Source organism: Poecile atricapillus, chromosome 3, assembly GCF_030490865.1.
Source record: "Poecile atricapillus isolate bPoeAtr1 chromosome 3, bPoeAtr1.hap1, whole genome shotgun sequence".
NCBI classification, from domain to species: domain Eukaryota; kingdom Metazoa; phylum Chordata; class Aves; order Passeriformes; family Paridae; genus Poecile; species Poecile atricapillus.
The window spans coordinates 35,572,821-35,588,582 of record NC_081251.1 but is presented as its reverse complement, the minus strand read 5'-3'; the positions used below and the strand labels follow the sequence as shown (position 1 = coordinate 35,588,582).

The 15,762-nt window shown below is 38.9% G+C and overlaps 1 protein-coding gene across 5 annotated transcripts in view; it reads left to right on the top strand.

Annotated features, from left to right (window-relative positions):
- SNX14 (sorting nexin 14) overlaps positions 1 to 15,712 on the top strand; it is a 45,168-nt gene extending 29,456 nt beyond the window's left edge. For all 5 annotated transcript variants that reach the window (XM_058834455.1, XM_058834456.1, XM_058834453.1 and 2 more), the window contains 13 exons: positions 271 to 403; positions 978 to 1,179; positions 2,135 to 2,218; positions 2,350 to 2,450; positions 2,742 to 2,853; positions 4,628 to 4,668; positions 4,832 to 4,951; positions 9,141 to 9,264; positions 9,784 to 9,948; positions 11,001 to 11,096; positions 11,817 to 11,908; positions 12,064 to 12,120; positions 15,515 to 15,712. In XM_058834455.1, coding sequence (XP_058690438.1) covers positions 271 to 403; positions 978 to 1,179; positions 2,135 to 2,218; positions 2,350 to 2,450; positions 2,742 to 2,853; positions 4,628 to 4,668; positions 4,832 to 4,951; positions 9,141 to 9,264; positions 9,784 to 9,948; positions 11,001 to 11,096; positions 11,817 to 11,908; positions 12,064 to 12,120; positions 15,515 to 15,553 — 1,366 coding nt within the window. In that variant the 3' untranslated portion in view covers positions 15,554 to 15,712. The remainder of the gene's footprint in view (positions 1 to 270; positions 404 to 977; positions 1,180 to 2,134; positions 2,219 to 2,349; positions 2,451 to 2,741; positions 2,854 to 4,627; positions 4,669 to 4,831; positions 4,952 to 9,140; positions 9,265 to 9,783; positions 9,949 to 11,000; positions 11,097 to 11,816; positions 11,909 to 12,063; positions 12,121 to 15,514) is intronic.
- The last annotated feature ends 50 nt before the right edge of the window (positions 15,713 to 15,762 follow it).

Below are 15,762 nucleotides of genomic sequence, written 5' to 3'. Positions count from 1 at the left end.
GTCATGAATTACTGGGATACTATTGTAAGAGTTTACTTGTGGTTAAGCACATGAGAATCCCATGTCTCTTAAAAGTGTAATCAAGAAATTTTGCTGATTGATCGGAGAACAGTTTTACCATAAACGTATTTTAATTAATATATTGGCTAGCTGTTTATAGAGTTGTTTCTGTTATCTGCAAAGGGTGTGCAACAGCCTAATGAGCAGCTGTGTGATAATACGCCATGTGTGAACTGTGAACTTTATGAACTGTGGCTTCTGTAATCCTAGGACCACACAGAAGAGAGGAGAATCATTTGGAATCAGCAAAATAGGGAACAAAATAAAGGGTGTATTCAAGAGTTCTGCAATGGAAGGAGCTATGTTGCCTAACTATAACTTAAATGAAGGAGAAGATGACTTTGTGAGTAAAACCATTACTGCTGTTGTCAATTTTCATGTGCTGGCTTCTGATTAAGTTGCCTTGTCTTCCCTGTATTCATTCACAAGCCAAGGTCACACCCCCAGTTTCTGTGCTTCTGAGCTTATTGTTTTAATATGGAGAAGTACCAAAAGTAGTAGTGTCAGATATTTTTGTAAGCAATGACTTTTTCTCCAATTCCGGGTAGTAAGGCTTGCACAAGGCTTCGTGCAGGGCTCTTCATCTGCAGCCTGTCACAAGAAATTTAAACCATAAATAACATAGTGGGGAAATTGCTGTCAAGTTGGTCTGTGATGCAGCATTTTCTCTATAGATCAGGAGCCTGTTGTCCTTTCTTATTTGCCTTGGATGTCTCAGTCAGTGTTTTTCTTCCATGCTAAACAGCCATGAATAGAGCCAATGGTAAAATTCACTGCACGAGATATCATTACCTGAACCACAGCTGGGGGATGAATGGAAAATTTGAAAAAGGGAAGAGGAAGGAATTGGTTAGAAACAGAGGTAGACTGTACCAATTAAAATAGAGCTGGAGATCTCTGTGCTTGAATCCTGACAGATTGAAGAAGGTGTTATGGTGATGGAAGATGATTCTCCTGAGGAGGCTGTTACCACCCCAAATACACCCCGCAACCTGGCTGCATGGAAGATCAGCATCCCATATGTTGATTTTTTTGATGATCCCTCCTTGGAAAGAAAAGACAGAAAAGAGAGAATTCCTGTATTCTGCATTGATGTAGAGAGAAATGATAGGAGGGCAGGTATGCAATGTGGCAGAAAAATAAAGTGGCATTTGAAAGTGAACTCAGAGTATTCTAGTGTGCCGTATTCTGATGGCTTTTGCAGCGTGTTTTGTGTATGTATTTTTCTGATTTCAAAATAATGGCTTGAAAGTTCCAAGAAAATGAGTTAGAGAGATAAATGATCACATTTAGTGTTTGCAGGCTGAGAACTGACTCCTCAGCATGAATCAGTTCTATTTAGACTTCATGCTAAAGTTTGAGATGTTCTCTTTCCAAAAATACTTACCTTAAAATTGATATTAATAAACACCTGGAACGTTTTTTTTCATCCACTCTGAACTTTGGAATAATGAACAACAAGTAAGTTTTTATATACCCTTAAAATCAGTTCTTAGGAAATGAAAATGTTTTGCTTGTTACGATCTGTTGTGGCTTGCAGTTAGTTTAACTGTATCTAGATAGCAATATGTCCATGTGGAGTGGGGAAAAACAGCAACATCCTAAGGCTGCTGGGATTTGTGTTAGTGAGACTAATACTTCCACAATAAGCAGTATTTAAGAGGCATTTAGTGATATCTTCAGTGATAGCATTAAGAATGATCAGCATTCAAGCTAGTGGTGCAGAGGAATGTATTCAACAAGTGCTATTTCTGTAATTCATTTGGATAGAAGTTTGAAAATAGATCTAATATAGTCAGCCATCTTAAATGTTAAAGTTATGCAGCACTCCATTGTTTAAATTGCTGGGATCCCATAAATGTGGTGATAATTTCCTTGCTAGTACCATATCTGTCTACCAGTTATGCATTTTACTGTAACACTAAAAGTACCTTAAAGTTTGTTACTACAATAGGGTGGGGGGCTAATGTAATTCAGGTTTTTCTTATCATAATCCAGCATATGTTTGCTGTTGCTAATTTTGTCTCTCAGGTGCCATAAAACATGGTTTGTTTTTAACTTTTTTTTTCTCCAGTTGGACATGAACCTGAACACTGGTCTGTCTACAGGAGATATCTTGAATTTTACGTGCTTGAATCAAAGCTTACGGAATTTCATGGTATGTTCTCCATCATTTGAAAAGCCATTTTCCCCCTGCTGTGATTACCATTCATTACTTAGCTGAAATTTAAAATACTCAGTGCTTACTGCATTGCAAGTATAATTTAATCTCCTTGATATCTTTATTAGGTACATTTCCTGATGCTCAGCTTCCATCAAAGAGAATCATTGGCCCCAAGAACTACGAGTTCTTAAAATCCAAGAGAGAAGAGTTTCAGGAATATCTTCAGGTATCAAACAGACATTTGGAGGAAAGAATATTCTAAAACTAATTATATGAAACTAAAAAAAAAGAATATCTGGGGTTTTTGGTTCATTTATTTCCAAGTAACTTTATAGTTAGAGAAAGGATTCAAGTGGGCAATGTTAAAGTTTCACATGACTAAAAACAGAAATCTCTTGCAAATGGCAATATATGTGGCAGTATAATGCTTCTTGAATGTCTTTTTGCTATGCAGAGACAGATTTTTAAAGATTAATTTAAAAGTGCTTATATTTCTTTTGTTCCTTCTGTCTCAAAGAAACTTCTTCAGCATCCAGAACTAAGCAACAGCCAGCTTTTAGCTGACTTCCTGTCCCCTAATGGAGGAGAGACTCAGTTTCTTGATAAAATGTTGCCTGATGTGAATCTTGGTATGTAATATGCTACTTCTTTATGCTGACAAATAGTAATGCCATGGATGCTGTGATTGAATTCTGTGGTTCTGTGAATGCCAGTAGTAATGAATACATAACTCTTGGTAATGTAGGAAATAAGAACTCTGCTCCTTCACAGCCCTTAAAATTATAGCTCAGCAAGCAGGATACTTCTTCCTTGAAGAAAAAAAAAGACATTTTGAAATTTTGGTAAAAAGTGTTTTAAGTGGTTGCTTTTGAATTTTTGTGTCAGCAAGCAAGATGATAAGGTTTCTCTTAAAAATTTCATTGTTCAAGAAAATTTCTGGTATTGTCACAAGTCAAATCTGCGTGTGTCTGTCATTGTTTGCAGATGAGATGGCATAAACACTTACAAGACTACCTTTGGATTTTAATTTATTAACATCCTCTTATTTTATTCTGAAAACTACAATATTTTATATTTCTAGTATTGGTTGGTGTTAAGATCTTTTCCAACATGAGCTAATTAATAGAATTCGAGGCAGCAGTGTGTGTGATACAGGCAGGTCAAATGGAAATGGAGAAATTCTAATGTCTAATGACAGTAGTTCATAATAAATAGAAAAAGTCAACTGTAGTGTGACTTGGCAGCAATGTAGCTGTCTCAGAATAGTGGCCCTGAGCTGGTCAGGTCAACCTCATGGTCATTCTGTCTTCATGTTTTGTGCCACTTGTGTCAGTGTGGTCCCAGAGAGCCATGTCTGAGCTGCGCCGCTGCATTTCTGCAGCTCCCGGTCGCAGTGTTGTCCTGCTGGGGCAGCCCTTCTCTTAATCTGCCTCATCAGTTGTTGAGTGGGATTTCTTTTCTCAGTCTCCAGTCAAAAGGATTGGTTTTGGTTTCAGGTCTTCCTTCTAGATCCAGCCATACATCCTTATAAAAGCTTATAATTGTGGTGTTTACACCAGTGCACTTCTTACCTGAGACTGTGCTTCAGTTCCATAAAGGGCATTATAACAAGTCTTGGCATTTCAGCAGGGCTTTTTGTGAGGATGAGAGTTTTTATTGTTACCATTTGATCATTGTACATATCTTCTGATGTAAATTCCAAATTTAATTACATGTAGATAAGAAAAATATTACTGTAACTGTAGTACTTAAAATAAAGCCAGTCCTAGACACTTCCATTTTGCAGCATTCAAAGTCACTGTGCCGTATCCTCATAGCCTTATCAGGACACAAGAGCTGATTGTTAAGGCCACATCTGTAACCTGTCCAATTTAGAAAATTTTACTCAGCAGGGGTTTTGGGCTGGCTTCACCCAGAATCTCTCCACATTTGCTGATTTTTCCACAGAAAGAACAGAATCTGAGTTACCTTGATTTCTTCTGTGGTAAATGTTTATGATTCTATACAGGGAATTTTGCCTGTGCTGGTGTTGTAGCAGTACTGCTGTTACAATGCTAGAGCTATATATGTTTAAACTCTTCTAGAGTTAAAAGGCAGACCTACAGTATTTTGTTGGGGAGTTTTTTTAAAGGTATCCAGATTAATAATCTGTATGTTTTAATGTCTTTTAATGGTTTTTAACTATCCTTTCTTGAAGAGTCCTAATCACTACTACAGGCTGGTTATGTACAAGACTATTTTCATAGGATTTTGTGCCAAATAAAAAAAAAAACAAGCAGATTTTTAAAAATTGTTGTATTTTTAAATAACTACTAGACAATAAGTACATAAAATCTAGCAGAGCAAAATGTCTTTCAAATCAGACAGTCATGACAGAAAGTGTTTGTTTGTTTCTAATTATAGGTAAAATCATAAAATCTGTTCCAGGAAAGCTAATGAAAGAGGTAAGTCTTTCAGGTTGCCAATATCTTAACTTCATTAGTTAATTTTACAAGATTACCAAATTACAGGCTAATCAAAACTTTGTTTGAAAATTCTTTTTTTGTTGTTTTTGTTTCTACTTTCCTATAATTAAGCAAGTGACAGGTCACTCATATCTTTTTTCAGAAAGGTCAGCATTTAGAGCCATTCATCATGAATTTTATCAACTCCTGTGAATCTCCCAAGCCTAAACCAAGCAGGCCTGAACTTACCATTTTGAGTCCCACTTCTGAAAATAACAAGAAGGTACAGTAAGTCATGTTCCTTTCCCATTTTAGAGAAGTGGGGAAAACTGACCATACATTTTCTCTCATACTAGCAAGCTAGAACTCATTAACTAAAATTATTTCAGATGAAGCCAAGCTGGGAAATTCTGTCTAGGAATGCAGACACTGAGGGTGTTCAGTCCAAAGGCCAGACCAAAGGTAGACTGGAGTAACACTTTCCTACTCCCCTGATATGTGTGGCATGGACTTAAGTTGTTCAGTTCTGTGCTTCCACTTCTGTTGTGAGACATGACATCTTTGTGCAGATGTGCAGCCTTCCAGTCCCTGAGGGGAGCCTACAAGAAAGATTGAGCGGAACTTTTACAAGAGCATTTAGTGACAGGACAAGGGGAAATGGAACTGAGAGTAGGTTTAGATTAGATATTAGGAAAAAGTGTGTAAGTGTGAGGTTGGTGAGGTGCTGGAACAGGTTGCTCAGAGAGGTTGTGGATTCCTCATTCCTGGAAGTATGCCAGGTTGGATGGAGCTCTGAGCAGCCTGGTCTAGTGAAAGGTGTCCCTGCCCATGGCAGGGGCCTGGGACTAGGTGATCTTTGACATCCCTTCCATTCTGTGATTCTGTGTGGTAACTGCTGTGCAGTAGTGAGGCACCTCACTTCTGGTGAAGGAGGTGAATGCCAAATGTCTGTACCAGGACTGTGTGAGCTGCCTGTATGGAGTTTGTGTGGAGATCTGGCAGGCAGTCAAAGAGACAAAAGGTTAGCACTTCCTGGGTGTGCATCTGTGAGAAGGACATGCAATTCAATTTTTTGGTAAGTGGCAGTCTATTTCCAGCTAATGCTTGTATTGCCACCATGTGTTTTTTCTGACACAGATCTGTTTATTTCAGTTTTAACATGTTGAACTGGGGTCAGATTACAATGGACGTTCCCCTGTGCTTGTGCTGCCACGAGTGGGGTACATGCAGGCTCCCTCCTCCTCAGCAGCCTGCATAAGAAATCCCTGAAGGTCTGTCTGGGCAGGCCCAGTCAGAAATGTGCCTAGTGCTCTGACAGATCTTCGTGCTCCTTCCTTTTGAATATTCCTGGGGCATGTGTATGTTTGTCTGTTTTAGATACTGGTGGAAGGGCTTCTAGTTAAAAATGCACAATGAATGTGGGTAGTCAACCCCAGTATAATGAGGAGCAATTGGTTTTAATTCGGTCTCAGATACACTAGAACAAGAGTTACCAACCTGCTTGGTTAAAAAAAAAACAGTAGATTTTAACCTGGTTAAAAAAAAACCAAGTGAACAAAATGCTCTTCTTCCCCCTCCTAGGGGCACTAGCAGGATTTCTGGCCATATTTCTGTTCTGGAGGTCTGTAAGCAGCTTGATTGTCTTCTGAACATACTTTTGTCAGACTTGCTATAATAGGTCAGGACTTCTCAGCTGATGCAGACTTTGCAAAATATGCCAATAAAGGCATTGTTCTGCTGGCTTGTGATGGCCTGCCAAAAGCAATAAAAGCTGTTTTTGGAGCACCAACACTATAATACATGTTTTGGAGTAGCTGCTTGGAGGAAGACGTGGTCACTTACACTGACTGATAGGATTCAGACACTGCATACAATCTTTCTTCTTACCATTTTGATATAATCCTCTGTACTTTTTAAATGAGCAGGAAGAGCAGGACAGAGGTTTATACTTCTGGCAGTAGATATTGTTGATAGTCATGGTATTGTTTTTGTACAGTTCACCCCTGTGCTGGAGTGTATGGGTATATGTTTGCATATGCACTCATCATTGAGTAACTTTTTTTTCTGTGAGGCACTTTATATGAGCATTCATGCTTCCTTTGTTTGCTTTTCCCAATAAGGTATGATAGCCTATTGTACTATAAATAAATACTAAGGGATTACTTTGGTTTTTTCTAAATACAGGCCTTTTGTCTTTCGCTGACTTCAAGGGCTTGACTCCCATTATTAATCAATACTAATTCATGTAATTTCCTCATTGTAAACCTTTTAAAAATATTTTGTGGTTATAATTGTAATTACTGTTTAATCTTTAAAGATTACCTAATGATAGCATTGAGGTTTGTGGTGTTAGTCTCAAATATTAACATGCACAAAAACATCTAAAGCAAAATCCCGTGCTTATCTGAATTGTGAGTATAATCTCAACTTCTGTACTAGATAACCAATTGTGTGTTTTTCACTAGAATTTCTCCTGAGCCAAGATACTGGAAAGTGTAAAACATGGAAGTAGAGGTCTAATGCCACTTAGTATTATGGCTGCTGCAGATTGCATTCTGAAATGCTTTCAAAGTGTGCCTCTGATCAAAGAATCATTACTGCTTAAGGTGCAACACAGATTATCCATGTATGGAGGTACAGTCAGCATTCAGAAGACACTGCTTCTGGTTTGATGTGAAAGTGGAAATCACACTTGAAAGTCAAAAAGCTTTGCCTTAAGCTGCCCTTCATGTTTGATTTTTTTATAGGTTACCTACCAGATTGCTATTAATGATTTAGTTTGGCCTCCAGACACTGCTCTGAATCTATATCTACATTGCACAGTGGGCTGCTTTGAGTTGGCTCAGTATGCATCACCTCTGTCAGGTCATGGGGTGTATCTAAAAAATAAAGGAGGCTCTTGTTTAAGTTACAATACTACAGCTAAGGTTTTTCTGCTGTTCTGGTTTCAGTATTTAGGAGGATGTAGACTTCAGTTCATACGGAGTGTGTTAACCTACCAGGGATGCTTCCATAAAATAGGTGCGAATAGTTACATGTTCTTTTTAGGTTTGTTACATTCCTGGATACCAGTCATCCACCAGTGCATTAGCCGTATTTGTCGTTTTATGTAATTTATGTAATAAGTTGGTGTTGTTTAGTTTGAGTGAATCTTGTGCAGGTAATAGCAGCAGCTCAGCACTTAACAAAAGAGAGGGCCTAAAGAATACACGTCAAAAACGTGAGTCTTGCCAGATGTCCTGATGTAATTTTTCCTAAGAGTGCAAAGCATTCTCTTTAGAGACTTGCGTGGTTCAGAGATTGTTTTGATTTGCATGTTTTGGGCTTTATTTATTTTGGGGAGAATTGCAGTACAGAAAGTGAAACACATACAAGCAAATTCCTGTTCCTTGGAACTAATGTTATTTTGGGAGTGGTTAAAAAAAAACAACCTCTGTGAGCGGCAATCACCTTAGCCTAGGTGATTCTATGATTATGTTGCATTTGCTTCTAGGTCTAATATTTTTTTTAGAGCCCTGGCATAATACAGAGTATTTTGTATAAATTCTATTTTATATCTAGACATAACTGTTTTTGGGATAAGTTAATTTAAAATAAATTGCTAGTAAGGATTGCTAGGTATTGAACACAGAAAGCATCAGGATTTAGAGACTTTTTCCTTTCCTTCTGTTGGGATTCACAGACTTGGGGGCAGGAGAGGCAAGGGCTGCTACCTAAGGTGGCTTGGGTCCCCTTTTAGTGTGCCGAGAAGAGGCTCTTGGAGTTTTGCAAGAATTAGAGCATCTTTTCAGAAGGAACCAAAGGCAAGGAAATAGAGAGATCAGGGAGGAAGGTGATGATGTAGAGTAGAAGTCTAAAGGAATTTAATTGAGAAATAAGAAAAATGTAAAGAAGCCCAAGTATTAGTTCATAAAGATTTTACTATAAATAATTAAGCTGGCAGGGGAAGAAGATATTTCTCTATCTAAAAAACTTGTATATTTTGTCTAGAAGCCATTGTATTTCTTTCAAAGTGGAAACTTACAGGAAGTTTTAGGAATACTTTGATGTTATAGGCTTCCCTTGTGGTTTAAGGCAGAAAACTCTGTATCCTCTTAGCCCCTCATTTTCAGAACAGGGTGTATCAAGGAAATCATAGCCTGTGATAAAAGTCTAGATGCATACAATAACACAATTGTTTAGATTGGAAGAAGGCAGTGGGAACAGAAAGGCTCACAGATTACTATCTCAGTGCTGACTTGTTCTGAACCCAGGTATTTTGGTTCTTGTGTATCATGGCAACATGTGATGTGCTCTTTATTGGAAAGTGAAAGATATGAAAAACAAAACCTGAAACAAATTAACACCCCATATTGGTTCTTTGAAAGGTCTGGAAAGAAGCTACTTCTATAAAAAGAAATCAACCCAAAGAACTGGTGGCTATCCTTTTGCCTTTGAATGCAGTGATTTCAGTCTTATGTTTCTGTTTTTAGCTTTTTAATGATTTATTCAAGAATAATGCAAACCGGTCTGAGAATACAGAAAGACGACAAAATCAGAACTACTTCATGGAAATGATGACTGTAGAAGGAGTCTATGACTACTTAATGTATGTTGGTAAGAAGTGATTTCTCTTAATTATTCATATACTTCATGCCAAATACAAAGTTCACAGTCTCTGGTAAGAAATGAAGTTCTATTGTACCAGTCATATATAACTCAACATGTTCGAGCTAATATGTAATTTAGTAACATGGTCGTTCCTTAGAAGACTTTATTGTGGTGCTAAAATGTAATTTATCATTCATCATTTCTTAGTTGCTTTGTTATGTCTCCGTCTTTCTGCATCTCAGTAGCATGAGTTTATGAGAGTAGGTCTCATCCCTTTTCTCAGGTCTAGGCTGCTGGTAGACTCTGGGAACTGGAATTGTTAAATTAATAGAGATAGCTAAAGGAAGTATTTGATAAGCACTGTGAAGAATACCGATATTTTCAGTGCTGCACTAACAAAACTGAAGTATTCTTGCTTGCAGACTTTTTTTTTTTCTTTTATTTTGAATAAATTATGATTTTATCATGAATATTAGGAGACCCTCACATATGTTACTACTCATAGATGTTGCTGTGACTTTCCAGGTAGGGTAGTTTTCCGCATTCCTGACTGGCTGCATCATCTCTTGATGGGAGGAAGAATTCTCTTCAAAAATACATTGGAACTTTACACAGACTATTACTTGCATAGCAAGTTAGAACAGCTATTTGAGGAGCACCGGTTGGTTTCTCTGATAACACTGCTGAGAGGTCAGTAATAGTTACATCCTTGATAAAAAAATACTGCTTTAGTCTGGTGTTTGAAATCTCTTCAGTGAAGTTGCTGAGTGCTATACTTTGCAATGCTGACTAATGCTGGTGGAGTATTAAAAATCAAGTGAGCCTGGACTAACTTGAAAGCTTGTGGAAAGATGTTGAGTCACATATGTTGTCTGTCAGTGATGATTACAGAAGAAAAGCATTATGAATAGTCATTGCTCAGGTGTGCAAGGAACAAGAAAAACTGAATAAAGGTGGTTCAGTGTATCAGCACAAATGTTTCATGAAGTCATCAAGTTACTTCACTTGTATACTACATCAGTGTTCCATTGTTAATTTTTCTGTTCCCTTTGTTGTGGTTGGCTCTTGAGTGGGCTAGAGTGTTCCTCACTTTCAAGTAAGGGAAGGGGAGAGTGACTAAAAAAAGTTTTTAAATTACCTTGCAACTGTAGCGTATTACCTGACTGCAGTCTGATCCAAGCTATGTATCTGGCCAAAACTCTGGAGTCAAGACAGCTGTGTTCTTATCAAATCAAAAATGAAGCTTGTGAAAGGCAAAAAAGGAGTGCAGTAAGACTTTCAGAGCCTAAGACCAAAACTGAGCACCTGTTATGTCAGATGAATAGTAATTCTTGCTCTCTCATTCATAGGTAAATTTGAAGTTTTTGACAGTTCCAGACAGTGCTTTAGCACAACGTGTAATCACTGCTTATAGTTTTGAAAGCAGAAGGGAAATTGTGAGTAGGGAGATCATAACTAACCTAAAGTAGAATTGATCCAAACCTAGGAGAGAATGCTTTAAACTTTGAAATGAATGGAAACAAATTGTGAAAAGATGATTGTCCTTCAAACTGGGGTGGTATTCTGGATTTGATGGGGCTAGTGTGAGAAAAAAGTGTGATCTGACAAGACTAGAATTCCCTTTATATCAACACAATACAGAGAAGAGGTTCAGTTTTGAAGCCACAATCTGAAACACATTTTGTGTCAGTGATGTGTAGCAGCCTAAAGATATATTTTTTTTCAATGTGTCTTCGCTGCAGATGCCGTGTTCTGTGAGAACACTGAGCCTCGCTCTCCCCAGGATAAACAGAAACGAGCAAAGCAGACTTTTGAAGAAATGATGAAATATATTCCAGGTTCTGTATTCCATGACTGCCTCTATGAGTGTGGTTAATTGTTCAAGCAGATATTTAACCCAAATACAGTCATACTATCTTTCCAAATCAAATAACACTTGGGCTGCTGAGATTTGAGTTGACTGGAATACCAGGTATAAAAATCCAGCAGCTCAGTTTTTTCATTTAAGTGTTGCTGACTAAGGTTGTAACATAGTGATTATTAAAGACATGGTGATGGAAATAGAGCTTTACACATCTGCTTAATACCATAATTTTTCATCTTTTGAATGTTCCTACAGTTTGTATTTTATCCAGATGAAAAATGTATTAAAAAAGGCACATGATTAAGCTGGAAGGTACATTTGAGCTCTCCTTGCACTGTATAAACTAGGAAAGAGGGGACCATTTAATTGAGAGTAATTCTAAAAAATCAGCTTGGGGTTTATTAAATATTGCATTAGAATAAATTTATGCATTTATATTATAAAAACATTTATATTATAAAAAGTGTAGTAATTACTTAGGTGTGGAGCCCTGAAGGAAAGGGAGTAGAAAAGGATGAACCCAAAAGTGGGGTTTGGTTTTTTTTTCCCATTTGAGAAGAAAAAATATTGAACTCTTTCTTTAATTTAAGCAGTTTTTTTTCTTGTTGATTATTGGAGTTCTATAACTGCATCATAAAGCTGCTTTGCAGTGCTTCCTCATGACTTGTGTATTTGTTTTTGGAATTTGGTCTAGATTTAATAGGCAAGTGCATTGGGGAAGAGGCTAAATATGAAGGCATCAGGCTTCTGTTTGATGGACTGCAACAACCAGTGCTCAACAAACAGGTAACTTATAACATGTGTCAAATTTGCCTTCTGGCACAGGATTTCCTGAAGCGATTGTTTGATATAGCAGAGGAGTGGGCTGTTACTCAGAATTAAGAATAAAAAACCCTTGGTTTTGCCTTGGAGTCTACTTAATTTTCTGTATTTTCTTTTAGTTAACTTATGTTCTGCTGGACATTGGGATTCAAGAGCTCTTTCCAGAGCTGAGTAAGGTATGTGCTAACTCCTTTCAAGAGCTGTAGAATTCTTCAGGCTGCTACTGAGTCTGGTCACTGGTGCATTTTTGCTCTTGTTCTCAATTACTAATATTAATTCTGAATTTTGGAGAAAAGAGGTGTTTTTCCAGTATGTCGAAATAATTGAAATCTGGATTACTTACATTTTGGATAATTAGCTCTTTCCGAGTCAGCTCGGGCCCATTTGTTTAGCATGCAGCAAGTCTGAGCTGCCTTTCAGTAGACTTGGACAGATAACAGCAGTTGGGATCTCTGTGCCTTTCTCTTTGACTGATTTGTCTCCACTCTATTTTATGCATTTCCCAATTTAGGAAGGGAATTCTGCATGCAAAACTCAGGTCAAGCTGCAGCATTTTTCTGGAGAATATCTGGCAGGAGGATTTCTTACCTCTGGTTTGGTCGCTGCAATGTTAATTTCAGCTATCCGAATAAAGGAGAAAGGATTTGCACAGCAGAAATTGCTGTGTAAATGCATGTCATTAGGTTTGGGATCTGTCTTATATTTGTACTTATGTATATCAAACCTTCACAGATTTTTACGTAGTAATTTTAGTTTAGTCTTCATGGCAAGCAGTAAGATACCTGCTAGTTAGCTAGTAAAAAACAAAACCCTAAACAAGTTAGGAGAACCCCCTCACTAGCAATAAATGTTTGTTGCATGAACCCTGTGCCTGAGAACTGTGGAGTGCCAGCAGCAATTTGTTTTGCATGACAAACAGAAACAAGTGCAAGACAGTGGAACAAGCCAGGACACTTCCACTGTTTTCAGTGAAATTAAGCTGGCTCAGCAAGTCTGACCTACTTTGTGCTTCAGCTCTGTAGCTGCCCTCCTCAAGCCAGTGTTCAGACAGCTAAAAACAGGTGGAAGAGGACCCAGCTGACTGAGGAAGTAGCCTGGGAACTTGAGTGCAGAAAAAAAGACTTGACAGCCCTGCTGTTTTACTCTGCTGAACTGGTTTTGTATCTCAGCAGCTAATTATATATAGGTATTGGAACATAATCTTCAGTTGATTATGGAAAAAAATGAGTGGCATTTGGATAGTCTTTAAAGTATCAGTCAGGCCCAGAGAGTGGTGATCAGTGGAATGAAGTCTAATTGGAAGCAGGCCACTAGCAAGGGAATTATCCAAGGGGTCACTGGTGGCTCCAGTCCTGTTTAATATATTCATTAATGATCTGGATGATGGGACAGTGTGCAAAGGCTGATGATGACACAAAACTGGGAGGAGTGGCTGATGCACCAGAGGGCCATGCTACCTTCCAAAGGGACCTAGCAGGCTGGAGAAATAGACCGGCAGGAACCCCATGAACTTAACAAAGGGAAGTGCAAAGTCCTGTTCCTGGGGAAGAACAACCCCAGGTGCCAGGATGGGCTGGGGGCCAGCCAGCTGGACAGACGCAAAGTTGGACAAAAGGCTGATGGTATCCTGGGCTGCAATAGGAGCAGTGTTGCCAGCAGGTCGACGGAGGTGGTGCTGCCCCTCTGCTCAGCACTGGTGGGGCCACACCTGGGGTACTGTGTCCAGGTCTGGGCTCCCCAGTACAAGGTAGGTGTGGATATACTGGAATGAATCTCGTGGAGAGCCGTGAGGATGATGAAGAAACTGGAGCATATCTCCTATGAGAAGGGGCTAGAGAGCAGGGACTCTTCAGGCTGGATAAGAGAAAGCTCAGAGGGTCTTAATGATGTCTATAAATACCTGAGGGGATGGTACAAAGAGGACAGAACAAGTGGCGCCCACTAACAGGACCAGTGGCAACAGGCACAACCTGAAACACCAGAGGTTCCCTGTCAACCTCAACACTTCTTCACCGTGAGGGTGACCAAACACTGTCACAGGTTGCTCAGGGATGCTGTGGGATGCTCATCCTTGGAGATACTTAAAAGCTGTCTGGACATGGTCCTGAGCATCTCCAGATGGCCCTGCAGGAGGTCTAGACCAGGTGACCTCCAGAGGCACCATCCAACCCCAGCCATGCTGTGATTTCATAGCTGTGTATATTTAATGGGGAAAATATTTTCTCTTCAAAAACAAATCAAGAGAAAGATTATTCAAGGTAAATCAGGAAAATATTTTTCTACTTCTTAATCTGTTTTTTTTCCTGTGTAACTGACACTGTTCAGTGCTGCTGTGCAGTGTTTCATAACCACCTGCTGAGGAGGGACCTCTAATGCCACCTTTGCTCCTGGTGTAGTGGCATAGGTGAGGGGTGGGCTCCTCTGTCCTCTGTCCCTTCTGTCTGAAGCTGGTGAGGACAGAGCAAGGGCAGCCCAGATTTAAGTACAGGAAGGAAGAAAAATACTTCAGCTATTTCCTTATTTCAGATAATACAGAACAAAATGCTGCATCTGTGATGTTTGGAAGTGGGACCTGATTTTCAGTGTACCAGGATTGAGAGGGGAAATGCAAGGTGGAGAGAGTATGGATGGAGGGATGGCAGTGGTTTTCATCCAGAGCTGTAAAAACATTTTGACAAAATCACTGCAGACACTTGGCACTGTGCAGCCACTTGGAAAGAGAATTGTTTCTTCCCAGCAACTGCAGTGGGGAAGTTTAAAAGTAATGACTGGTTCTTACTTATCTATCCATTGTATTGGGGGGAATCAGTCCAATGCCTGATCTCTCTGACCAGCATAGAGTGGTCCTTTTTGAGTTGCTTCGTACCAAAATGTTTTTGTAGTTGCAGTGAAGAATGGAAAAACATTTCAGTCAGTCAGCTTTTAAAGGGGAAACTGAACATCCCAGAAGTTGTGTTTTGAGCACTGCTCCTTTGGCAGGGAAAAGAGTGATGGGAGAAATGAGAAGATCTTCCTTAGTGAGGATGTCAGTCTACTTCCCACTCTTGAGATTGGTATCTTGAAGGTATTTCCTGCTGCACGTTCCAGTGCGGATATATGCTGGATCACTTGATGTGCGCTGTGTTTGATGGCAGCATGTGTAAGTGAGCAAGCTCCAAGAGCTGAAAAACTCCTCTGAGATGGTGTACAGCCTGTCCCTTGGGAGTCTGTCAGACAGGATACAAGGAAAAGGGATAGCTGAAAGGGAAAAGAAGTATTCTGAGCAGATTAAGGAAAGAAATCCAGTTGAAAAAGTATCTCTCCAGTACAATTTGCAGAGCAGAAAATTGCTGTGTTAAGAAAACTGTATATAGCAGTTAGGAATGGGGGAGGTGAGAACTTGTAGAGAAAGAAGAAAACATCTATTTTGAGAAATAGTACTAAAACCCAGTAGCCTTCCATCTTCTTAACTCTGGTTTTAAGTGGATGTTTTCAGATACCATTAATCATTGCAGCTCATTTCAGTCATTTCCATGTAAATACACATTTTCAAACTTAGTAAGTATATTTCCCCCCTTTCCTGTTTAACAGGGTCCAAAGGAAGCAAGCTCTGTGTCAAGCTGGATGTGAGTGGACACCCAGTTGGATCTGCTGTGCACTGTGTAATGGACATGTGACATTTTAACATTGCCTTGTATATTTTGTTGTAAATAATTTAAATTTTAAGTTAAAAAATACCTTTATGCAATAAAGACATTAAAATTTAATACCAATTGTAAGTAAATAAAATGTCTGTACTTTTTATTTAAATTTATTTTATCTGTTACCAGCAAAAGTCA